The 25229-nt window shown below is 46.5% G+C and overlaps 1 protein-coding gene across 2 annotated transcripts; it reads left to right on the top strand.

Annotated features, from left to right (window-relative positions):
• Nucleotides 1–64: 64 nt before the first annotated feature.
• On the top strand, nucleotides 65–23973 carry ANGEL1 (angel homolog 1). Of its 2 annotated transcripts, none has more exons than XM_014454208.2 (10): nucleotides 65–181; nucleotides 3918–4493; nucleotides 5422–5648; nucleotides 6067–6136; nucleotides 7500–7933; nucleotides 10103–10229; nucleotides 10529–10639; nucleotides 19589–19670; nucleotides 20174–20337; nucleotides 21094–23973. In XM_014454208.2, exons 1-10 carry the CDS (start codon nucleotides 106–108, stop codon nucleotides 21252–21254), a joined length of 2028 nt encoding a protein of 675 aa, XP_014309694.1. In that variant the 5' UTR covers nucleotides 65–105; the 3' UTR covers nucleotides 21255–23973. The 2 variants fall into 2 exon arrangements, with proteins under 2 accessions (XP_014309694.1, XP_014309693.1); XM_014454207.2 differs by having other exon boundaries at nucleotides 20174–20346.
• The last annotated feature ends 1256 nt before the right edge of the window (nucleotides 23974–25229 follow it).

The raw sequence follows: 25229 nt of genomic DNA, 5'->3' as shown, positions 1-25229 counted from the left end.
CGCCCGGGGCGGAGCTGGGGGCGGAGCCTGAGGCGGAGGCGGGGCCGAGCTGAGGCGACCGGCGGCTGCAGGAGGAGGGAGGCGGACGCCGCGGGGCGGCCGGCCATGATAGCGTCGTGCCTGTGCTACCTGCTGCTGCCGGCCGCGCGCCTCTGCCGCGCCCTCTCCCGCGCCCTCTCAGGTACTGGCCCCGCGTCCTTGCAGGCGGGAGCCGGGCCGGGCAGGCCCCGCGGGCCGAGGGGCTTGCGGCGAGTCGGGCCTCACGGCCACCTTCCCAGGCAGCGGCCAGGTGTGGGGGCGGCCCTCCCCCCGGAGCCGGTCCCGGACTCCAGGCGGCGCAGGCCGGCCAGCGACCCTCGCGGGCGGCCCCTACTCACGCTGGTTGCGTTGGGCCGCAGTTAACCCGGAGGCGGGGCCGGGGAGGGCAGAACCGCCCCTCCCGGGCCGCGGGGTGCAGGAGGTTCCGGGGCCCGCCGATCCCTGCTCTGGGGGGTCGGAAAGGGTTGGCAACTCCGTTCTCTGGGTGGGAGCCTGTCGGCCCTGGGTCAGCTGCTGGAGACCTGGGCGCACCTGTGGTCCCAGGTTCAGGCCGCACTCACTTTCCGCAGCTCCTCTCAGCTCTGCTCCCCGTGGAGGCTCCGGGTGAAAGACGAGCTCAGAACCCAGAGCTGCATTTGCAGCAGCCTCCGTGCGCATAGGGAGGTAGTGAGATGGACGGAGGCAATGCCCCGCGGACACTCAGGAGGGAGTCTCACTTTCCACGACCCGCCCGCCCCTTTTCATTCCTGGTCTTTAAATGCCCGAAGATTTCTCTGCCAGTTGGGGGGCGGGACAGGCTAGCAAGCATGTTCTTAGAAATAAGGGTCCGACTGTGCATTCTGTGCCTCCCCTTTCGCAGTGTGTGTGTGTGTGTGTGTGTGTGATTTATATTAGGTAACATATGTGTATTTCGTATGAGATGTTTGTTTCTGTCTGCTTTTAGAATGCAAGCACCAGGAGGGAGGGTGGGCTCACACCTGTTTTGCTAGCTGTGTCAGTGCCTCGTGCACTCAGAATATACACTGAGTGGCCAGATTATTATGATCACCCCATCAGTATAATGAAGTGAATTAGTTATGCAAATAATAATAATAATAATAATTATTAACCTTGAGAGTATTTGCTTAGGAAGTTTCCAATATTCAGTATTTTTGGAAGTGTCAATGAAGTACTGACAGGGTGGTCATAATAATCTGGCCACTCAGTGTAGTGGGCATGTGATTTAGGGATGGCCCAGGTGTAGGCACTTCTGAGGAATGAGATTCTCCACAGAAGTAATTGTTTTCAGGGAGCCAGAGAATATTCCTTCAACCATGCTCTGTCATTCTAGACCAGTGGTTCTCAACCTTGGCTGCACATTAGAATCACCTGGGAATCTTTTTATTTTTAATTTTTATTTTTTTATTGTTTTATTGCTTAAAGTATTACAAAGAGTATTACATATGTCTCCTTTTTTTCCCTGCCCTTGACAATCCCCCGGCCTCCCCTACCCCCCAGTGTCTTATGTCCATTGGTTATGCTCCTGGGAATCTTTTTAAAATCCTGATTTCTGGGCCCCATCCTCCGGAAATTCTGTTTCTTTGTTACTAATGTTGTGGCCCCACCCCATAACAAAGAAACAGAATTTCCGGAGGGTGAGGCCCAGAAATCAGGATTTTAAAAAGATTCCCAGGTGATTCTAATGTGCAGCCAAGGTGGAGAACCACTGGTCTAGACAGACGTTTGAAGGGATCTCAGAGGAAGGTCCACCCCTCCCGCCCCCACTAAAGTAGTCCCAATGGGTTTAACTTTGTTATATGGTTTCTACATATTTTTTAAAATTTTTAAATAAAAGGATTCTGCTCCTGAAACACAAACCACCACCATCAACAAAAACCTGCTAAATTTGGAAACTAGTAACAGCACACAGGTAAATCAAAGAACCCTGCCATCTGTTACACATGGGGGATGTTTCAAGAGACGGGGAACGATCAAGTCCCTGAGACTAAAGCCAGCAACTCAGCCCATGGGTTTGAAGCAGCGTTTTCCAGTCTCAGCACTCTTGCCATTTGGGCCTGGATCATTTGCTGTAGGGCTGTCCTTTGTGCTGTATGACGTTCAGCAGTATCCTTCGTCTCTAGCCACTAGATGCCAGTAGCATCCCCACAGCTGTGACAACCACAGTGTCTCCAGACAAGGCCAAAAGTCCCCCAAGAGCAAAGTCATCACTGGTTGAAAACCACTGTTATATTCACATGGGCCATAAGATAGTGTCAACGTTTGAACCACTCTGATGTTTTTCTTGCCTTAAAACAACAACAACACAGAGCTGATAAAACGAATCTAGTGATTGAGGGTCAGCATCATGCATGCCGCTTGTCCTGTGCCACACATAAGGGACTTAGTGTGTAAGTAGGGTTTGTTTGGACCAAAGTACTGAGCCTGGAGTTTGGGAGCCCTAATTTTAGAGTTTTTCCCACTTGCTTTCTTGCCTGTTGGCCGTCATTTGTGGCTGCTGTAGCAGAAAGGTGACAGCTGTCTCTTGCTGTCACTCGTTGGCACCTGATTTACAGCCTCTGTTGTGTTATGGAATGGGAAAGCTAATGAAGTTTGTAAAAATTTGTGAGTAGAATAACTAACTTTGACAAGAGACCAAGGGTCTTTGTTAAGTAAATTCTAGCCCTCCTGGTGTTGCTCAGTGGTTAGAGTGTTGGCCCATGTACCGAAGGGTCTCGGATTCAATTCCTGGTCAAGGGCACTACCTGGGTTTCAGGTTCTGAGTGGGGCGTGTGCAGGAGGCAACCAATCGATGTGTCTCTCATATCGAAGTTTCTCTCCCCTTCCCTTCCTCTTCCCCTCCCTCCCTCCCACTCACTCTAAAAACAATGGAAAAAATGTCCTCCGGTGAGGATTCACAACAGTAAAAAAGAAGTAAATTGTATAGATTAAGTGGCTCTTAGAACCAGAGAGTTGATGTTTCATAGGAGTCTCAATCTCAAGATAAAGAGGTGTGTTTATATGTGACCATCTCTGTCCTAGATTATGTGGGTCAACCCTTCTTTATTCCAGCGGTTCTCAACCTGTGGGTCGCGACCCCTGAAAATACATCCTGCATATCAGATATGCCTGCATATCAGATATTTACATTACGATTCATAACAGTAGCAAAATTACAGTTATGAAGTAGCAACGAAAATAGTTTTATGGTTGGGGGTCACTACAACATGAGGAACTGTATTAAAGGGTCACGACATTAGGAAGGTTGAGAACCACTGCGTTTATTCCCACACTGAATATCAGATCCTTACCATATAGATTAGTCAGTACTTGCAAAGCACTTAGAATAGTGCCCGGCACATGGTAAGCACTTCGCTCTGATGATGATGAAGTTCCAGGCACTAAGATGGGTAGGCTCAGTGATGGAACAATGATGAGCAAAGTGAATATGATTCTTCTTTTTTTAATATATATTTTATTGATTTTTTACAGAAAGGAAGGGAGAGGGATAGAGAGTTAGAAACATCGATGAGAGAGAAACATCGATCAGCTGCCTCCTACACACTCCCTACTGGGGATATGCCCGCAACCAAGGTACATGCCCTTGACCGGAATCGAAACTGGGACCCTTGAGTCTGCAGACCGATGCTCTATCCACTGAGCCAAACCGGTTAGGGCTTTTTTTTATAGCAAAGGTGGAAATTTATTAAAGAACAAGTACAGACTCCCACGTGGGGAGGGGGAAAGAGTCCCCCAGAACGGACTCCCACTTCGTGGGGGTGGGGGAAGGGTCTCCGTGAATATGATTCTTACTTGTATGGGATTCACATTCTAGTTGGGAAAAGAGTGTGGGTGGAGTGATGCTGCCATCTTATAATGTGGTATTTTGGCTTTCTTCTTAGATGCTTTCTTCACGTGTCGAAAAAATGCCCTCCTGGCGAAGAGCTCGTCCCCCCAGGTAGAGGGTGACTTTGCCATGGCCCCTCAGGGCCTGGACCAGGAAGAGTGTGAGGGCCTGCTGCAGCAGTGGCGAGAAGAAGGGTCGAGCCAGGTGTTCTCGACCGTGAGCGAGGGTCCCCTAGTAGATAAGGGACTAGCCCAGAGCAGCTTGGCACTCCTGATGGATTATCCTGGAGAACAGGATGCTGCTTCCGAGGACAAGTGGTGCAGCAGGCAGCTGAGTGACCTGCAGGCAGCAGAGAACCTAGAGGAGCCTTCCCCCGCGGTCCTAGGAGAGGAATCACTGCCAGAGGGCGAGGGCCCGATGTGGGCAGCTGTCCCCATGCAGGCAGGCCCTCAGTATGCAGACTGCACCATCCTCCCAATGGGTGCACTGGCTGCAGAGGAGTGGGAAGAGGACCCCGCAGTGGTCGCCTGGAGCCTAGCGCCTGAGCCCATGCCCCAGGAAGAGGCTCCCATCTGGTCCTTTGAGGGCCTGGGGCAGTTGCAGCCTCCCCCCGTAGAAATTCCTTACCATGGTGAGTCTGACAGCTGGCTGAGAGAGCCAGGGTAGCAGGTTGCCAGGTTGTCGTGGGTGTGGGCAGAGCCATTGCTAAAGAAGATTCTCGGTGGGGAGCTCTGTCAACTCTGCCACTGCATTTTTTTCTAAGACTCTTGCAGTGTCAGATCTAGGTGGGCCTTAGAAATCATCTCACGTAGCCCCCTGGTCTCTCAGAGGAAATAACGCCGGTGCAGAGAGGTAGCGGGACATGCCTAGAGTTACATAGCTCGGTGATGGCAGAACACAGCAGATCCTAGTTCTGATTCTCCCTGTGGCTGTTTCTCTGGAGGTGATCCAAGGGCTTCCTGGGAGGAGGCGGAGAGCCCTCGGGGCCTCCACTCTGTGCCTCAACAGAATGACGCCAGTTTTATCTGTGGCACATATTGGGCTTCCATTAAAATGTGAAGACTGAGTTCTGTGGCTCAGAGAGGTTTGAAATCCACTCTGCAGCTCCATGCTTTAAGGGAGATCGGGGACAAGCGGTTTCTAGCCCTACAAACTTTCCCAGATTTAGAGGTTAGAAAACAACCAAGGCTGAGATGACTTGAGAAGAGTCTTTAACCTCACGTGACCATTAAGCACATTCATCTGAGTGATTCCCCAGAGACCAATGGATTTGTCAAAAGTGTGAGCCTGTATTAGTTGAGCATGCACTAGGTGCCAGGCATTATGCCAGGTACTGGGAATACAGTAGTGAACAGCCCAAGGTTGTCTCTGGCTTTATGGAGCTTACTGTCTAATGGGAGAATGTCCTTAGAGTTCTGCTCAGATGACCACAGAGGGGAATGGGTGACATGGAAGGTGAAAAAATTTGAGACACAGTATCACTGAGTCAGGGGTGGAGATGGTGGGGCCTGCGGGTAACATGTACTTGCCATGACCTCTTCTTCCCAACCCCTTTGCAGAAATCCTGTGGCGAGAATGGGAGGATTTCTCCACTCAGCTGGATGCGCAGGGCCTGGAGGCAGGGGATGGCCCGCAGTTCCAGTTCACTCTGATGTCCTATAACATCCTGGCCCAGGACCTGATGCAGCAGAGCTCCGAGCTCTATCTGCATTGCCACCCGGACATCCTCAATTGGAACTATCGCTTTGCAAATCTCATGCAGGAATTCCAGCACTGGGACCCTGATGTGAGTGAAGAGCTGGGCGGGCAGTGCCACTTGCATTTGTTTTGGCCCTGGGCTGTTTCCCGGTCCTCTTAGAAAATGAGTTCATTCCCATGGTTCACATGATTAGAGCCCTTCCTGGGGCTGGAGCTTGCCTGCCTGAAGTCAGTGAGTTTTGGCAGATGCTGAGAAGACTTTCCCTGGGTGCACTTTCTGGCACCTTTGTGCAGGGAGGGAGACTTGAGGGAAAATCCAGTGTATGTGTCTGGTCTCCTCGGCTTCACGCTGGCCTGTTCTTGCTGGGGCTGGCTGTCCTATGGGAAGGTTCAGTGCCTGAGACCCACAGCAGCTTCCCACCTGGCCACTGCCTGCTCCTGGGGTGGGAGTCTTGTTCACCACTCTGGGCATTCTGGAGTGATTGGTTTCCTTGTACATTTCCCAGATCCTGTGTCTTCAGGAAGTCCAGGAAGATCATTACTGGGAGCAGCTGGAGCCCTCGCTGCGAATGATGGGTAATGCAGCTCCCTGGCATGTGTGCCAGTCTTAGTTCCTGCAGCCCTGTCTGCTCTCTCCGAAGGCACCATGGTTTCCTTTGTCTCAGTAAACCTTCAGTCTCACCTGCGAGCTAGCTCCTCCTCTATGTGGGTGAAAAAGAAAGTAGAGTTCAAAGTTTTAAAGTAACTGTGACATGTTGCCCTTTAATTCGTGAAGTAACCAAACCTGTGAGGCCGAGTATTATCCCCAGTTTACAACGAGGAAACTGAGTTTCTCAAAATTTCTGTGACTTGCTCAGGGTCACAAAACTACAAAGCTAGTAGGTTGTGGAGCTAGAACTCCAGCTTGTGTGACTTTATTTATTTTATTATTATTATTATTTGTTAATCCTCACCCAAGGATATTTTTTTCCATTTATTTTTTAGTTTTTGACATGTTTCCATTCTTTTTTTTTTTAATATATATATTTTTTATTGATTTCAGAGAGGAAGGGAGAGGGAGAGAGAGATAGAAACATCAATGATGAGAATCATTGATTGGCTGCCTTCTGCACTCCCCCTACTGGGGACCAAGCCCGCAACCCGAGCATGGGCCCTTGACTGGGATTGAACCCGGGACCTTTCAGTCTGTAGGCCAATGCTCTATCCACTGAGCCAAACCAGCTAGGGCTCCATTGATTTTTAGAGAGTGGAAGGGAGGGAGGAGTGGGATAGGGAGATAGAGATAGAGATAGAAATAGAGATAGAGATAGCGATAGGGATAGAGATAGGAAGAAAGAAAGAAAGAGAAAGAAAGGAAGGAAGGAAGGAAGGAAGGAAGGAAGGAAGGAAGGAAGGAAGGAAGGAAGGGAGGGAAAAAAAGAAAGAGAAAGAAGAAGAAGAGAGAGGGAGGGAGAGAGAGAGAGAGAGAGGAAGAAAGAGAGAAAGAGTGAGTGAGAGAGGGATAGGGAGAGAGAGAAACATCAGTGTGAGAGAGACACATCAATTGCTTGTCTCCCACACATGCCCTGGGGATTGAGCCTGCAATCCAGGTACGTGCCCTTGACTGGGAATGGAACCCAAGACCCTTTGGTGCATAGGCCGACGCTCTCCACTGAGTCACACTGGCCAGGGCCAACTTGTCTGACTTTAGATTCCATGCTGTCCCTGTCGACTTATATTGCTTCAACCCTTCTCTCCTCCTTTCCCGTTAGAGCCTCTCTCGTCTGGTTAAAACTGTCAGGGAACCTCTGCAGGGCCAGGGGATTGGCAAGGGCAAGGACTCCCATTATAGAGCAGCAGGAGCAATGCCTGTGCACACCCACCGGGGTTACTGCCACTGGTTGGAGGGACTCAGGGTTCAAGGACTCTGATCCATCTCCTTGGTGGGGTGTTCCTGCAGGCTTTACCTGTTTCTACAAGAGGAGGACCGGGTGTAAGACGGACGGCTGTGCTGTCTGCTACAAGCCCACGAGATTCCGTCTGCTTTGCGCCAGCCCTGTGGAGTACTTCCGGCCTGGCTTGGAGCTCCTCAATCGGGATAACGTGGGCTTAGTGCTGCTGCTGCAGCCACTGGTCCCAGAAGGCCTGGGGCAAGTCTCGGTGGCCCCATTATGTGTGGCTAATACCCACATCCTGTACAACCCACGCCGGGGTGATGTCAAGTTGGCCCAGATGGCCATTCTCTTGGCTGAAGTGGACAAGGTGGCTAGGTTGTCAGATGGCAGCCACTGCCCCATCATCTTGTGTGGGGACCTGAATTCCGTCCCTGAGTCACCTCTCTACAACTTCATCAGGGACGGAGAGCTGCAATACGATGGGATGCCGGCCTGGAAGGTGAAAGGGGCAGACCACTGCGGGCGGGAACGGCCTCGGGAGAGGCTCGGGTGTGGCACCAGCACTGCTTCTGTGGCAGGGACTTCAGTTGCCCCGGTTCTGGCTCCCTCCTGCTTTCTTGTACCCAAAGCCTGGAAGTTAGGAACTCTCGAGTGCCTTTGGCATATTGGAATCCTTTCAGTTTTTATCATTAATTTATTTTGAGTCTATAAGTAATACATAAGTACATCCTTGAAAGAATTCAAATGTCATAAAATCAGGCCAAAGCCCCTTTTATTACCTACAATCCCTGCCTCTCCCCTTAGAGTCAAATAATAGCTGAAGTTTGGTGGCATCTTTCCAGATCGTTTTTATGCATTTATAGTGATATCGATGTTCCCGTGATAATATAATCCTAATTTACATTTATTAAGCAATTACTATGTGCCAGGTGCTATTTTAAGCTCTTTATATGTACTCATTAATTTTCATAACTTCTGTCATTGCCTCCATTTTATAAATGAGGAAACTTAAGGCACAGAGAAATTAGTAATTTGCTTACTCTAGATTATGCAGGTCATTGGTGGCGGAGCCAGGATTTGTAGCTGGGTGGTCTGGCCCCAGAGCTCTCCCCCTCCAGCACTATCTGTGATTGCTTCTAACAGCTGGTATATAATCTATCGTGTGTATTTATAAACATAATATGTTACTGCATATTTTATAGCTTTTTTTTCACTTAATGTATATATGGATCTGTCTTATTCCTCTTAATGGCTGAATGTTGATAGCACAGATATCTCATAGTTTATCATAGTTTATTTAGCTGTGCTCATGGGCATTCAGCTTGTGCTAATTTTTTAGCTAATTTTTAATGTCACTTCATCTCCCTGTTCCTCTGTTTTGCTTCGACTGGTCCATCCACCTTATTGCTTAGCTTCTGGCAAGGCACAGTGGAGAAAGGACACAAAACGACTGAATTATTATTGAGCATTTTGGGCTTTTATTTTAATGAGGTTACTCAGGTGCCAGCCGTGTCTTGGTTGCCATGTGTGAAAGGCATTATCCTGCCAGAAGGTTGCGGTGATCAAGGAGCTCAGGAAACAGGCGAAGAATTTACTAAGTGCCTCCTGGTGTGGCACGGTTAGGTGTGGTGATTCAGAGCACTCATTTTGAATCCCCGCTCTCCCACCTTGGTCAAGTTTCTTAACTTCTGAAAGCCCCATTTGCCTGATCCAGACATTGGGGATGTAATGGGACCTACTCCAGAGGTGTTTGTTTGTTTGTTTGACGGGTTAAATAAAATAATGCACATGAAGTGTTTTCCAGTGCCTACTTCAAAGGAAGCAGCCATACTGTGGTAGTGATTATTATTATCAACCCTTAATTACATGTGGTATCATTATCCCATTTTATAGTACAGGATATTGAACCCAAGAGAGTTGGCTAACTTGCCCAAAGTCACACAGCCGTTAAATTCCAGGCCTGTTTTACTTCAGGTGGCATATCGGAAATTAACGTCCTTGAAAAGCAAAGAGATTGTGCCTATCACTGCTTTCCTCCTAGCACTTAGCTCGTGTCCTGCACATAGCTGGCATTCCCATATTTGTTGTTAAATGAAATAAAGGGAATTTTGCTACACCCGTTGGAGACATGCAAATGGCTGATGTTGCCGAGTGTTTCCCCTACTACCTTCTGCCCAGGCTTTGACTGAGGGTGGTGACGTAAGTAAAGCGCTTTGGTGCGTATATCACTTGGCTCAACCCTGTGGTTTCCCAATAATAGGCTTACGATCTAGACCTTGATCCAGAAGATCCAAAGATCAGGATAAACCTTTTCCCCTTGCACAGTAAAGCCGCCGAAAGTTGATATTCTCTGTGGAGAATTGTGAAGATTTTCCTGAGGTAAAAGTTAGGGGATCACATGTTCATACAGTTCTATTCTCTTTCACTCACACACCTCATTTTCTCAGCCCTCATTCCTATCTCATGGACATTTCAGTGTTTCTAGTAAAAAAAAAAAAAAGGTTTTAATTAGCTCCTTAGTTTTAACCTTCCCCTAAGACTTATGTTTTGCTTATATTGTGTATGTAGCATATGAATGTGTGTGTGTATGTTTGTCTGCATGTCCCCCAAATGGGCTGTTCCTTTTTCCATCTTGGTTTCCTCATTCCCACCTGCTCTTTCCTTGTAGGTGTCTGGACAGGAAGACTTCTCCCATCAGCTTTACCAGAGGAAGCTGCAGGCCCCACTATGGCCCAGTGCCCTGGGCATCACTGATGGCTGTCAGTATGTCACCTCCTGTCATCCCAAGAGATCAGGTGAGCATGCGCCATGTTCCTGGTGGCTGTGCCTTCATGCCCGTTTTGAGAGAGAGCTGGCACCTCCATGATGAGAAAGCCTAATCCCCTCAGTTCCCTTAGCAAGGTCTTTGTTTTTCTCACTGTCCTCATGGTCACCCAATGATTCTACAACTTCAAGTCGTAGCTGTTGGAACATCTCCTTGTCTTCTGAGCCAGATTTCCCCTGTCCCGTTGCTAGGAGCTTCTTGATATTAAGGAGGGCTCAGCATGTGGCTCCTCTTCTTTTCTTTTACCGTGTGGCTTTTCCTGGTTTACAGAGAGACGTAAATATAGCCGAGACTTCCTGCTACGTTTCCGCTTCTGCAGTATTGCCTGTCAGCGACCAGTAGGATTGGTTCTTATGGAGGGAGTGACAGATACTAAGCCAGGTAATGGGAACTAAGTTGTTTTATTTTTAAAACCTCTTTACCCCTGATATTTGTCAATTATATGATTTCTCAGTCTTTCCTCGGCATAATTCTTAGCGGTCAGCTTCTGATTATAAGCAGGCTTAGCAGGAAGGTCAGTGGAGTTTAGTGGCCAGACACATGCATTGATGTGCAGTGTCATGAGAACATGGACCAGGAATCAAGACCTGGGCTCTAACCAGCTCTGAGACCTTAAGGAAGTCGTTACCCTTTTTAGGCTAAAGTTGCTACTAACTAGAACGTAGACAGCATATATGGGAGAGAAGATTCACGTGCTAGGGCTTTGAGAATCAAAAGGTGACGATAGCCTTGGCTGTAATAAAAAGTTAGTCCTACTGAGAACTTCCAGACTGAACGTAGCAGAGCATACTTGACATTCTACTCTTCTCAACTCTGAAACCACTTTGAAGCAACAAGGAAAATGGAATAAAGAAACGTAAACTCCATCTTTAAGAAAAGATCTAAGGTATCTGAAACCATAAACCACACACAGTGGAGTGGCTGTGAGAAGCACTGGAGATCATGCAGGGGTGTTGGAGGAAGTGTGGAGAGATTTATCTGTGAGGCGTATGGATTCCAAAAGAACCAGCACAGTGCCTTCCTCCAAGGTGAGGAGCGTACCTGAGGCACCAGACCAAAATCCTTGTTTCATCAATAAGGAAAGGATGCCCAGTTGGTGATAGGACATTATCTCAACCTGTTTTAGTCCTAAGAGGCAGTGGATGGAAGACTGATTAAGGAATCAAGCATATTTGCATCGAGCAGTCTAAATGGCACGGGGGGTACTCAGGGCTACGTATCTTTTGCCTAGGGAGAAGCAAAGATTAAAAGGACTCATACACACCCTGTGTCATAAGGAAAATCTTTTACTTGGGATGCATATTTAATTCTCTTATATAAACTTTGTATAAATAACTGGTAGTGAAACCTCAACTAATTCAAAGCTGGGCTGCCCAGAAGAAACCAGCATGAGATCTGCACTAAAATACTAAAAGAAAAAAGGTGAAAGGAACAGGAAAAATGAAAGGCAGATAAAGAATCCTTACTTCAAAGATAAAAATTCTTGCATGGAGCATATGAAAATTATAATTATTTTTCCATGAATAAAAATATGAAGCAATTGCCTTTATAAAATAAGAGCACAAAAATAAAACCATTGCCTTTTAGACATAAGTTCAGGCACATGGCAAGACATCAGAAGATGAAATGTAAGCTGCAGAGCTGAGGAAAGAAATGGAATAAAAGATTTAAAAATCACATAAAATGAAGACAAAATTGGATGCAGCGTAAGAAAGAATAGATATTGCTGAAAACAAGATGAGACAGGCAAAGAGGAGTGTGGGGGGGGCAAAATAACAAGAAAGTAAAAGGATAAAAAGGACTAGAGAGAAATGGCAGTAGTGAAAGATAAGGAAAGGCAACATATAATTGGAGTTAACAAAGAAGAAAACCAATATAATGGCACAAAAGAAATATTTAAAGGTGTGATTCAGGGAAGATTTTCCAAAGATGAAAAGATCTGAATCTTCAGATTGAGAGGATATGCCATGTCTCAGTAAAAAAAATGATATAGGAGAAGCAACACTAACTTCCTAGTGAAGTTACCAGAAGTCAAAGAAAAAAGAATCCTTTGGACAGTTGCACCAAAAAGATCGGGCTACTTCTAAGAATAAAAATAATGAGATTGGCGTCTGATTTCTTAACATTAACATTCACCTCTAGAAGATGGGAGCAAAGCTTCAAGGAAAGAAGCTAAGGCTCATGAATTTTATACTCCCCCAAAAGCCTTTCTTGAAGAGATGCCAGAAGACTAACTATGACAACCAAGCAGTGACTGGAAAAAAACTCTAGTAAAAGGACTGGTGGTAAGCAATGAATTTATTTTTTTCTTGTTGGGATTTAATTTAAATTGGCATTTTGCACAGAGCAGCAAACATTTCAATGGCTCAGTTATTTTAATTGCAAAGGTAAATGTATTATTACAACTGTAGCAACATATAATAATAATGATGATGGCGTGTGTTGGAACTCGGATAGGGCTTGTATCAGTTGAGCTCAGTCAGGGAAGCAGGGGCTCAGTGTTTTAAGATTATAAAATCCTAAGGTTAAACAGTAGTAGGATCCCACATAGGCAATTTTATGTTAAGAATAGGCTATTTAAAAAAAAAAATCCATGCTATCCTTGAAGCATAAAATAAATACTTCAGTTTTAACAAAATTAAAACCAAGAATCTTTTAAAATACATACTGACAATCACTTTGTAAGTAGAATCATTATATAGGGGGGAACTACCCAGTTCACTAACAATGCAAAATAATAGCAGTATTTTCAAAATTGAGATTAGCCCTGACTGGTGTGTCCAGTGGTTAGAACATGGGTCTGCACACTGCGGGGTTGTGGGTTTGATTCCCAGTCAAGGACAGGTACCTGGGTTGTGATTCCCTCCCCACTTCTGGTTGGGCATGTGCAGGAGGCAACTAATTGATGTATCTCTCTCACATTAATGTTTTTCTCTTCCCCCTCTTCCCTCCCTTTCACTCTCTCTAAAATTTAGTCTAAATGTAAAAATATCCTCAGGTGAGGATTAAAAAAAGTTGAGATCAAATTTGGGTAAACACACCCATTCACCACATACTGTGAACATGCCCCCACCTAGGGCTGAACAGGCTTCTGCTGAATCTCTTTTAAAGACTCCAAATCTGAATAGCTACCACCATTTTTATACCATGAATAGAAAGACTGAAGTGCAGTACAATGAGATCATAGTGTGTGATCTTTTTTTTAGAGGTTATGTTTAAATCAGCGGTCGCCAACTGGTGGTCCGTGAGGCCCAAAAGGTTGGTGACCGCTGGTTTAAATATCCTACTGAATAATGTTTCCAGTCCAATACCAGAGTCATCCAACCCACTGTGCACATCATAACTTGTCAACTTGACTCTGACACTGACTTTAATAAGAAGCATCTGAGTTGCAAAAGGAACTGCAGTGCTAGGTAGTGATGCTGTAACTTACCCACAAGTTGACATTGCGTTGCGTCGCACTGGAGCATTCTACATCACCCAGGTTGTGTAATAAACATTGTGGCCTTTCCAAAAGTGGCTCTGTTGGTTGAACGTCGTCAACCTGTGCCCTGAAGGGTTCGATTTCTGGTCAGGGCACATGCCTGGGTTGTGGGCTTCATCCCTGGTCAGGGTGCATGCAGGAGGCAGCTGATTCATATTTCTCACATCAATGTTTCTCTCTTCCTCTCTCTTTAAGATAAATAAAAACATATTTAAAACAAACATTGTGATTCCCTTTGTGAGGGAATAATTAATACGAAGGGAATCTAAATTTTAAGTTCCCCTCTTATTTATTTTTTGAATTATTATTTATCTTCCCAATGTGGTTCATAAAGACGCTGAAAGGGGTTACTATGTTTTCTTTCTAATGAGTGCTTGCATTAAATTAACTCTGGAGCTTTGAACTTACATTGAACCCTTCAGGTCTTTTATCACATAACCACAAACTGTGTGCCCAATTAAGTGCATTATATGAAAAAACAATTATTAATAGGTGATATTCATAAACCACTATTTACAAACTGACCAGAGGGCCATAGAGCAAAAGCTGTCTGATCAGTTTCTAACCAGGAAAGTCCTGAATCCAGCTTCTCCTCTAGCCCATGCACGGCACAATTTATTATCCCCTTCCCTGGTACTTGCAGAAGAACTTACTTGCTTGGCTTCCACTTGCTTACTTGGTGCTGAATGGGCCCAGAAGATGTTGCAGCACAGGTAGAGGCGGGCCCATGTGCTAGTGCTGCCTGTGCACAGTGCTGTCTGTACACAGTGCTGCATGGACAGAGCCTGGGGTTGAGGGAAACCATTTTCACTGTCCTGCTGGTCAGTGATTTTTCTGGCATATCATAATGGGAAAGGATGTGACTCAAAATGAAGATATTAGTGTTGTGAATATTTATGCTCCAAATAACATTACATCCACAATCACAACGTGAAACTTCAGGGTTTAACAAGGAATAATAGTCAGAAGATAACTAATGGAAAAGGTTTTAACTCATCTTTCTTACTCTGTAACAGATAAAGTAGATAAAAGATAACTAAAAATATAGAAGACTTAAGTAACATGTTATAAGGTAAATCTGATTGGTACATATCAAACTCTGCACACTGAAAGCAGAGCAAAGACATCTTTTTGAGTATCCATAGGAGATTCTTAAGAGTTAACCATATATTAGACCAGCGGTCGCCAACCGGTGGTCTGTGGACCACTGGTGGTCCATGAGGTCCGAAAGATTGGCGACTGCTGTATTAGACCACCTAAAAAACCTTAATCAATTTTAAACAGTAAAATAGTATTGTCAACTTTCTCTGATCACACATGCAATAAAAATAGAAATGAAAAAAAATACTACTGCTTGAACATTTAAAAAATTTTAACACTCCGGTGTGGGGTGAATTTCCCGCCAAAATATAAGATGGCTCTGTCTTTTGGTTTTGTTCCATCCACCAAAAGGGTGGATTACAAACAAATATTTGGTAATACGCAGTTACAATTGGCCCGAGTTTACACGTTTCCCGCACTCCACCGCAAATCTATATGAACCGAGTTAAAGACGGCTCCCGCGGAGTACGCGCAATTCACGCGAGCCGACTTAACTCGTTTCCCCCACTCCAAGTGTTAAAAAACTTTTAAGTCAAAGGTAAAATTTAAACTGAAACTGCAGAATATCTAAAAATAATAATGAAAATACCATATTTTTTAGGATTATAGCTGGAACCATTCAATGAAAAAAAACATAGAATAATATAGAATATTTAGAATCACAGAATTATATTAATAAGAAAGATGGAAGTAAGTACATTAAGCATCCAACTTAAGAAGTTAGAAAAAAGAACAAACTGAACAAAAGCAGAAGGAAAGAAGGTAAAAATGAAAATAATTTAGAAAACAGAAAAATAGAACTAGTAAACCCTAAGAGTTGATGGTTTGGGGGAAAACCGCTGTCAATTAGATAAGCCCATTTGCTGACCTATTTAAGGATTAGGCAAAAGTGTCCAGATGCACAGGAATTAATCCTATATAATAAAAGCCTAATATGCTAAGTGTCCGGTGTTCATCATTCAACCAATCAAAGCGTAATATGCTAATGATATGCTAAGGCCGCTCAACTGCTCGCTATGACGTGCACGGACCACCAGGGGGAAGACGCTCTGACCAGTAGATTAGCTTGCTGCTGGGGTCTGGCCAATAGGGACAGAGCGAGACTGGCTGGATACACCCTGGAGCCCTCCCACAGTCCCTCCCCAGCTGGCCAACCTCCAGCGTCCTTCCCCCACCCCAATCACACACTGGTTGGGTCCCTTGACCTGGCCTGCACCCCCGAAATCTGGGACCCCTCGGGAGATGTCGGAGAGCTAGTTTTCGGCCTGATCCCGCAGGCCAGGCCGAGGGACCTCTAGTAGGATTATAAGGGGGTTCTTTGCTCAACTAAGTGCAAAGAAATTGAAAACTTAGCTGCAAATACTAATTTTAGAAAGTAATTTACTAAAAAGAGATTGCAGGAGAGTGATAATCTAAATAAATTACCACAGAAGGAAAAAAGTTTAAAAAGTTTTCTGAGTTGCAGTCCCAGAAAAACATCAGGCTCAGATTGATAGGAGAATGTCATCAAACCTTTTAAAGAACTTATAATTCTACTACTACTTAAATTGTTACAGAATACAGAGGAAGAATGGGGCCAAGTTATTTTATGAAGCAAGTATTTTGACACCAACACCTGACAATTAGACAAAAAAGGAAAACTGCAGACTAATATTCTCCCTTATGAATATTGATACAAAAATTTAAATAAAAGATCAGGAAACAGAATCTAGCAGCACATTTAAAGAGCAATAGATCATGACCAAATGGAGTCGATCAGAAATATAAAGTTAGTTTGATATTCAAAATCTCTTAATATAATTATTTATATATATATATACACACATACATATATATGTATATATAAATAATTGGGTGATATATATATGGATATATATATATATATATATAGATATAGCACACACACACATACACACACACACACACACCATCCTAGTCAGCTGGTGCTGCTCAGTGGTTGAGTGTCAACATATAAACCAGCACCGATCCATTCCCAGTCAGGACACATGCCCAGTTTGCAGGCTCGATCCCCAGTAGAGGGCGTGCAGGAGGCAGCCAATCAATGATTCTCTCATCATTGTTGTTTCTATCTCTCCCTCTCCCTTCCTTTCTGAAATCAATAAAAATATATTTTAAAAAATAAAAGAAAAGCATCCTATAGATGTCAGAGACATTTTGTTAAAATTCAGCATCTATTCTGTATTCTTGTAAAAAGAGCCCTCTTAAATTAAGGAAAAAGTAGATAATCCTTACACCATTCAAATACATTTATTTTAGTCGGAACATGTTGTTGCAGTGAGGAACTAGGCTCTGAGGCTGTGAGGAGTGGGAGGAGGGCATAGATTTGCCATGGGCCTGAAAAAGAAGTTTATCTCAGCTCCAAAAATCAGGATCTTGCTTAAGAAAACACTCTAGTAGCAAAGTCAGGAACAAGTTCAGAGATACCATAATTAGAAGTAGGAAATAGAAATACAGGTAAGAAAATAGAAGTGAAAAATGGAAAGGAGGGGGTAAATTATTACTTGCTGTTAATATCTTATATAACTGATGACCTAAGAGAATCAACTAACAACTGTCATAAGCATTGAGATAATTCTGGAAAGTAGCTGGGTACAATATTAATATACAGAAAGCCATAGTAGTCATATATAAAAATAATGACATATTTGTTAAGAAATATAATGAAGTCCTGGCTGGTGTTGCTTAGTGGTTAGAGTACTGGCTCATGCACCAAAGGGTCGAGGTTTGATTCCTAGTCAAGGGCATGCACCTGGGTTGCAGGTTCGATCCCCGGGCCCAGTTGGGGCATGTATAGGAGGCAACCAGGCAATGTGTGTCTCTCACATCAATGTTTCTCTCTCTCCCTCTCTCCCTCTCTTTTCTCCTCCTTTTACTCTCTCTAAAAATCATTGGAAAAAATATCTTCAGGTGAGGATTAACAACAACAAAAGAGGTATAATGAAAAAACTCTTTATAATAGCAACAAAAATAAAAACAAATTAACATGGAAATGTAAGATATATAAAGGAATATTTCATTTTATCTAAATTATCAAATTTATTGGTATGAAATTGTAACATTTCCATCTTTTTTTAAAAGACCTTTATTGAGATTAAATACACATACCATAAAATCTACCCACTTAAAGTATACAATTCCGTGACTTTTAGTATATTCAGAGTTGTGTAATCAACACCAAAATCATCACCCCCAAAAGGAACTGTATATCCATTAGCAGTCACTTTCCATTCACCCCTCTCAGGAAAAAATCAATTGACCATGGACATATGGGTTTTTGGACTCTAAATGATATTCCATTCACCTATATGTCTATCTTTAGGCCAGTACCACACTGTCTTGATTATCTTAACTCTGTATAAGTTTGAAATAGAGAACTGTAAGACCTGTAACTTAGTTATTGTTTTCACTATTAAGTATGATATTTGCTCTCTGGGATCCCTTCACAGGGCATTAATTCCATTCATAAGGTCTCCACCCTCATTGACCTAATTACTCCCAAAGGCCCCAGCTCCCAATGCCATCCCATTGGGGTCTTAGGATTTCAACATATTTTGGAGTGACACAAACATTCAGTCCATAACACCCATTAATGTCAGTAGGATCTGTAATAATATCCCCTCTTTCTTTCCTGATATTGATAATGTGCCTTTTTCTTTGTGTGTCTGTGTATATAAACGTGTGTAAAAAAGCATGTATATGTATACATGTGTATATGCACATATATGTGTGTACACACACACACACACACTAGATGGTGTGTGATAGAAAATATCTGGAGGAATATACCAAAAATTTGATACCATTCGTTGCCTCTGGAGAGAATTGTGTGGCAAGGGACCTAAAATGGGAGGGAGACTTTTCACTGATTTTTTTTTGCAACATTTTTTTTTTACCATGTGACTATATTACCTTCTTAAAACTTTTTGTTGTTGTTAATCCTCATTTGAGGATATTTTTTCCATTGTAAGGGTGGGTTCCACAGTTCCCTGGAACCCACCCTGCTCATTCATTGATATATCATGGATGATACCTAGCACGGTGGATTACATCTTCTTCTCAGCTGAGTCCTGCGAGAATGGGAACAGGACTGGTAAGCCTGGTGGGTCCTGGGTTCCTAGGAGCCATCCACACGAGTCCCTGGGACAGCTGATGGTAGGTCAGGCATTTGGTGGCATGGCTGGGGCTGCTGGGACTTGACCAGCAAAAGAGCAGGTTTCATACCTACCTAGCACTGCTCAACCTCATGGATGATTTTTTTTAGAGAGAGTAGAAGGGGGTGAGGGGAAGAGAGAGAGAGAGACGTCGATGTGAGAGAGACACATTGCCGGTTGCTTCCCCCACCTACTCCAATGGGCTGGGAATGGAACCTGCAGTGAGGTGCATGCCCTTGACTGGGAATCGAACCCAAGACCCTTTGGTGTGTGGGCCAACGCTCTAACCCTTGAGCAACACCAGCCTAAGCTGACTATATCACCTTTTAAAAATAAATTTAAATTTTAAGAAAAGTTGCCGAGTCAAGGAAGATAAATGTCTATGCTAGAGGCCTGTGTGCCTTCCTGCGGTTCCTGACTTTGGTCCATTGTTTTTTCCACCCTTCACTATTTTTCCTCTTTCCCTTTGGGAGCAGTCCCATCATGGATCTGAGAAGGATTTCAGGGTGCAAGGTTCTGACCCTGTTCACTGTCTGCGAATGACAGAACATCTTTCTCTCCCGTCTTCTACAGAACGACCTGCTGGCTGGGCCGAGTCCGTTCTTGAGGAAGACATGTCTGAGCCTGAGCCCGAGCCCGAGCCCGTCTCCCCCAGGTAATCCTCCTGCTAGTTCCCTTCAGCTTGCATTCCAGTACAGGAGAGAGATTCCTGTTGGCCTTCCTAAGGCTAATTTGGGGGAGCATTTTTGTTGAGCTCTCCCTCCCCCCAATACCTGCTAAGCTTATGGAGGGGCATACAAGTGAACGGAGGCCAGAGGTGACCCACCCAGGTGCCTGCAGAGGAAAAGCCCACACACTTTTCCTCAATGGAGGGAGGCCTCCCAGAAGAGCTTGCTGACGCATGGACAGGGTATGCTTCGTCAGGGGCAAGGGAGGGGTGGGGGTGAGGAACGTCAGGGGGAATGAGAATGCATGTGCTGTTTCTAGGCTAATTTTAGCTAAGACTGTCAGCCTCTTATTAGCAGGGGGAGGAATTTTTGTTGAGACTGTTATTTGGGATCATTCATTAAAAATACTTCATAAAACCCACAGAGAAAGTAACCTTGAGAAAAGTTCAATAATGTTTGCTGATTGAAATTGTCCTCTCCATCCCTGTAGGACCGTAGGCACCATCCAGCACTGCCTCCACCTGACCTCGGTATATACTCACTTCCTGCCCCAGCATTGCCGCCCAGAGGTCACCACAATGCCCTTGGGTATTGGAACGACGGTGGATTACATCTTCTTCTCAGCTGAGTCCTGCGAGAATGGGAACAGGACTGGTAAGCCTGGTGGGTCCTGGGTTCCTAGGAGCCATCCACACGAGTCCCTGGGACAGCTGATGGTAGGTCAGGCATTTGGTGGCATGGCTGGGGCTGCTGGGACTTGACCAGCAAAAGAGCAGATTTCATGCCTACCTAGCACTGCTCATCCTCATCATCCTTCTCTTAGGCCACTTGTCTGACTTCTCTTTTGAACCTTGTAGCATTAGAGAGAGGTGGGCAGAACAAGCACTCTCCATCCCTGGTTTGGAGGGAAAAAGTAGAGCACCACGAGATTACTGCATCTGTTCAGTGGGTCTGGTTAGTGAGGAACTCCGTCGGGTTAGAGACCCCGTGTCCTATCTCCTCACCCACACTGGTGGTCACAGTGTAGCAGTCTATAAGCCCCGGGTCTGTTTGTTTAAAGCATGTCTTTTAAAATGTTTAAATTGATTGCCTATGTTTAAAAATCAGATTTTTGTATAGAAAATCTGGATTTCCAGTTTCTCTTGGAAAACAAGATCTTGTAATGTTGGGCCTGGGCATACACTCTCCATTTTGCCACAGTTCCCTGGAACCCACCCTGCTCATTCATTGATATGTCATGGAGTATCTGAGAAAAACGAGGCCTCTCCTAGAGGCAGCAGGAGGTGGAGGAGGGTGGGCAGCCAAGGGGATGGAGCCTCCGTAAGGCAGAGCTTCCATAGGCCCCGCCCTCTCCATGAGTGTGACTGACTCTCCTACCCTCTGCCCTCTGGCTTCCGCTTTGTGCCCCAGATCACAGGCTCTATCAAGATGGAACTCTCAAGCTCCTGGGCCGTCTCTCCCTCCTCTCTGAAGAGATTCTCTGGGCTGCCAATGGCTTACCCAACCCCTTCTGCTCTTCAGACCACCTCTGCCTGCTGGCCAGCTTCGGGATGGAAGTGACCGCCCCATGATGGGCTCCCAAGGGAAGAGAGCCGCTCTTCTAGAAGAGCCCACTGGGTCAGAGACTGGAAATATCCCATGCTTCTGGAAACTTAGATCCAAGAAACTTACAGCCCCCCCTCCCCTCCTGTTCCCTTTTCCCGTGGTTAGATTTTCTGTGGGCCTGTCCAGGCTCTCTGCCTGTGGTCCCTTCCCTGCCCCAACCTCTTCCTAATCCTCTTGTGCCACATGCTTGGTGGCCCTGGGAGAGGCGGAAGGGGGCCTTCCCCCTTCCTTCCATGTATCCAGCGCTCCTCTTGATTTTTAATTACCAGGGTTGTGGGAGCTATTGATCTCATTTGTTATTTGCTTTCAGGCCGTTTCTTGGTGGTACTTTCTGATCCGACCTCCTCCCCGTCCTCACAACCTCTGTGCCCAGCCCTCTTGCCAGGCACACGCGTGTGAAATGTGTATAGTGGGTGTGCATCCTCTCAAGGTGGGACTGCTCTGTGCGGCCATACCTGCCTCGATCAGCCTGCTGTCCACACTGGGGCTGTCGGCCTAGGGGCAGGTTGAGAGCACCACCTGGTGCCTGTGTGCTGCCAGGCAGCAGCAGGGGCACGGGCCTTTCTCCTTTTATCCTCTGTTTCATTAGGCGTTCATCATGCCAGCCAGGGCATACTCATCACTGAGCTCTGGGAATGAAAGGGTCCCCAGCCTGGAGCAGCACCATTGGGGACGCAGTACCTGCCCCAGAGGCCTCTGGGCCTCCACCCCCCAGCTCCCCAAGGCCTGGCTTTCCCTAGGCTTGTCCCCGAGGAGGGTGAAAGTTTGTGTGGGGTCTGTGGGCTGGGATAGTGACTTGAGATTTAAAACTCCTTAAGGGTGAGGAGAAAGAACCTTCAAGAAACAATGGGCTCACTGGACTCCGTAGCCCAGCGGTCGCCAACCTTTTGGGCCTCACGGACCACCGGTTGGCGACCGCTGCTGTAGCCCACAGAGCTAGGGCGAAATGGGCGTGTCCCGTAGGGAAAGAGCAGGCGGGCTCTGCAGCTGCCTCGGCTGGGACTCAGGACCTCAGGGACCTGTTCTCTTCCCTCCACCACTTTTACTGTTTGCTGCATCCCTCATCCCCTTCTGTTTTCTCCTAGAAAAGCCTGCTATTTAGCTCAGGCCAAACCTTCTCAGTGAAAAGGTGGCCTTGGGCACAAGTGCTTGAGGAGTTGTTCAGGCCAGCAAGGCCTTGCTGCTCATTGCCTCTGCTTTCCCTCCTCGCGCAGGGTACCTGGCCCATCCAGGGGGCTTCCGTGCCCACACGCGTCACCTGCCTGCCTTAATCTTCTGTTGCTGGGGGTGGCCCCGGGGGTTCTGGGTCAGCTGTTCCTCATATCCCTTAACTCAGACGGCTGCTGGCCCTGGTGGATTTGACTTGCTGTTGTCCACTTGCCCTCCAGCACAGGACTGAAGGGATGGCGAGAAGCCGGAGATGGGCGGTTAGCCAGAGGTGAATTTAATGATCTCTCCTTCTGAAAGCCAAAGACCCAGCTTGAATTCTGCTGCTGTGTTCATGGTTATAAACTTTCCACACCTAGGTTCTTGGAAATTTAAATATGCGTGTATCCTTAAACAGTGTTTCCTGGGTATGGGCATGTGCCTGTCTGAGCCCCAGGCCTGTCTGTCCATCCCCGCCGTACACTCTGTTTGTCTCTCTGGGCACCTCCGGAGATAACAGTGCCCTGTTGTTTTCTAAGACGATTGCCCTTCCCTGTTCTCTGCCAGGAAATGCAGTTTAAAAATGGCTGAAGATGGCAGAGGGCAGGTAGCCTGATAATCATTTTTGTTTTGTTTTCTTATTTGTTTCTGTTTTGGAAACAAAATGGGGCTTTAAATTCTCTTTTCCAAATAAAGGTTTACTTTTCCCCCCTCCGGTTGGTCATTTTATTAGGATCTTGCAGGGCACGGGGGAGAGAAGGCCTGGAGAATGAGGTGGGCCGAGGGGAGGAGACTGGCTTTGTGATGGGGTCTCAAGTCCTAAATCTACACGGGGGAAAAGTGAGGGAATCTCCCTCTGATCACTGAGGCCGTGGGGGAACAGGGCGTGGGCGAAGCTTCTGCCCTGACTTTTCTTGGGCAGCTCTCTTCTCCATCTTTGCCCAGCTAGAGAGAAGAGCTCTCTCAGCCACTGTTGTTCTGTTCCATCTGCTGCTCCCCTCCCCCCTCCCATCCAGACTGCATTTCAGGAGGGTCTGTGTGGAAAGTGGGACGAGAAATGTTTCCTATGGCAGCTGCATGAGGCCTGGTGCGTGCGGCGGATGCCTCTTGCTGAGCTGCTATTTCTGATAATCTCTTTTGCGTTCCGCAGCCAGAGCTGAGCTGTGGACCATCTGTTGCTGGAAAGGTTTCTCTTCTTCCTGGGCCTCACTCTGCTGGTGCTTTTGTCTCCAGCCTCCTTCAGCCTCAAGCCCACCAAGCCCGCATGCGCGTGGGAAGCTCTGAAACGGGGGTGGTTTTCTGCCTTACCTGACCAGATTCCCAGACCCCACACCTGTGAGTCAGCCGCTGAGAATCTGAGTTACTTAAAGCTACCAGGGTGCTTCTGTGGCACCACCTGGGTTGGGAGTCTGTGGAGAGGGCACGAGGGATTAGGAACACCACTGGTCATCTTGGCCTGGTGACTGTGGGTAAGTTAACGCTTGTGTTTCAGTCACATATCTTGGTGAAATGGAAATTAAAGCAATAATCTTTTCCACTTGTGAGGAATTTTCAGATCTGAAAGTGTATTGTTTGGGCGTTGACAAGCAAGGGCTGCTAAGGATTCCCGAGTATTGGTGGGAGGTGCGGGTGGGTAGTTCTCCCCAGCCAGGCTGGACGATTGGCCTATGGGCTGGGATTGTTTCATACTCCTAAGCTTTGGGGTGTATCCCCAGAGACCCCTTTCCTGGCCTAGAGGGTTCCCTATAGCACTTTATCAACCAGTACTCCATGCCCGCTATGCATAGATCACAGCACTGTGATAGGCAGTTCAGGTGTTCGTGTATTACCTTTACACCCGAGGAAATAGAAATCCCAAAGAGGTAAATTGCGAGTCTCCTTTGCTTTATTTCTTGCCACCCCATGCTCCTCAGCACACAGCCTTTCCAGGAGTAGGAGAGAGGCTGTCTTTCAGAGCAGACCCGCTGGTGGGGGGAGAAGGGAAACCACGCATCAGGCTGCAACTGGTGTGCTTTTATTTTTAAACTCAAGTTTTGTTTTTCTCTCCAGTTCTTGCCCCGGTGTAGCTACTAACGGATTGTTTTTTGATTGGCTACATAATGCAAAGTGTGGCTTCTCTCCTCCCAGGTGTAGGAGGGAGCCAGGGCAGAGAGCTGACCTACAGCCCTGCACTTCTAGACTCATCCTGTGCACCGCTTGTCTCCTTCCCCTCCTGAGCAAATGTGCACAAGGTCAGCCTGATGAGAGCTTGGGGTGCCGGTCTCGCCTGGGTTAGGAGAATGTAAACTTAGTTTTGAAGGGAACTCTGCCTCTGCCCCAACCCTAACCAGTTTCTGTGCTCCTCAGGCCTGAGGCCTCACCCAGCGTGGAGAGGAAGGAGCCTCTACACTTAATTCTTAGAGGTTTTGTCTTTCCTACGACTAAGTCCTTTCTGGCTGCAGGTTCGAGAGGACACGTTCCCAAGTGGGCTGGCCTCAGAGAGCTGTCCCTTCCGCTGACCTGAGGTGGCCCATCTCTACCACCTGCCAGGCCCCAGCAGCACGTCCCCTCACCCCCTTGGCAAACACTAAGGATTGCCAGGCAGCCTGCACCTGGCCACTCTGTGGTCTGACTACCACTGCCTATCATCATCCCTGCCCTCGACACATTGGTCGAGATGTCAGGTCCTGGCAGATAGGGTGGCAGAGCTTCAGCCTCCTCACGTTCAGGGCTCTGAGAAGTGCTACCTCCATCCAAAGGCCCACCCCAAATCATGTGCCGAAAGTCGGCAGGCACCTGCTGGGAGCCTGACAGCG

Source organism: Myotis lucifugus, unplaced genomic scaffold (assembly GCF_000147115.1).
Source record: "Myotis lucifugus unplaced genomic scaffold, Myoluc2.0 scaffold_34, whole genome shotgun sequence".
In the NCBI taxonomy this organism is placed as follows: Eukaryota; Metazoa; Chordata; class Mammalia; order Chiroptera; family Vespertilionidae; genus Myotis; species Myotis lucifugus.
Note: the sequence above shows the minus strand (reverse complement) of the source record. Positions and strands in the feature narration are given on the sequence as shown.

Coding starts and splice junctions, on each gene's coding strand:
- ANGEL1 (XM_014454207.2), top strand. CDS start 106: ATGATAGCGTCGTGCCTGTGCTACCTGCTGCTGCCGGCCGCGCGCCTC. Junction 7,934..10,102: donor ATGGGATGCCGGCCTGGAAG/GTGAAAGGGGCA, acceptor CTTTCCTTGTAG/GTGTCTGGACAGGAAGACTT. Junction 20,347..21,093: donor GAACAGGACTGGTAAGCCTG/GTGGGTCCTGGG, acceptor TTTGTGCCCCAG/ATCACAGGCTCTATCAAGAT.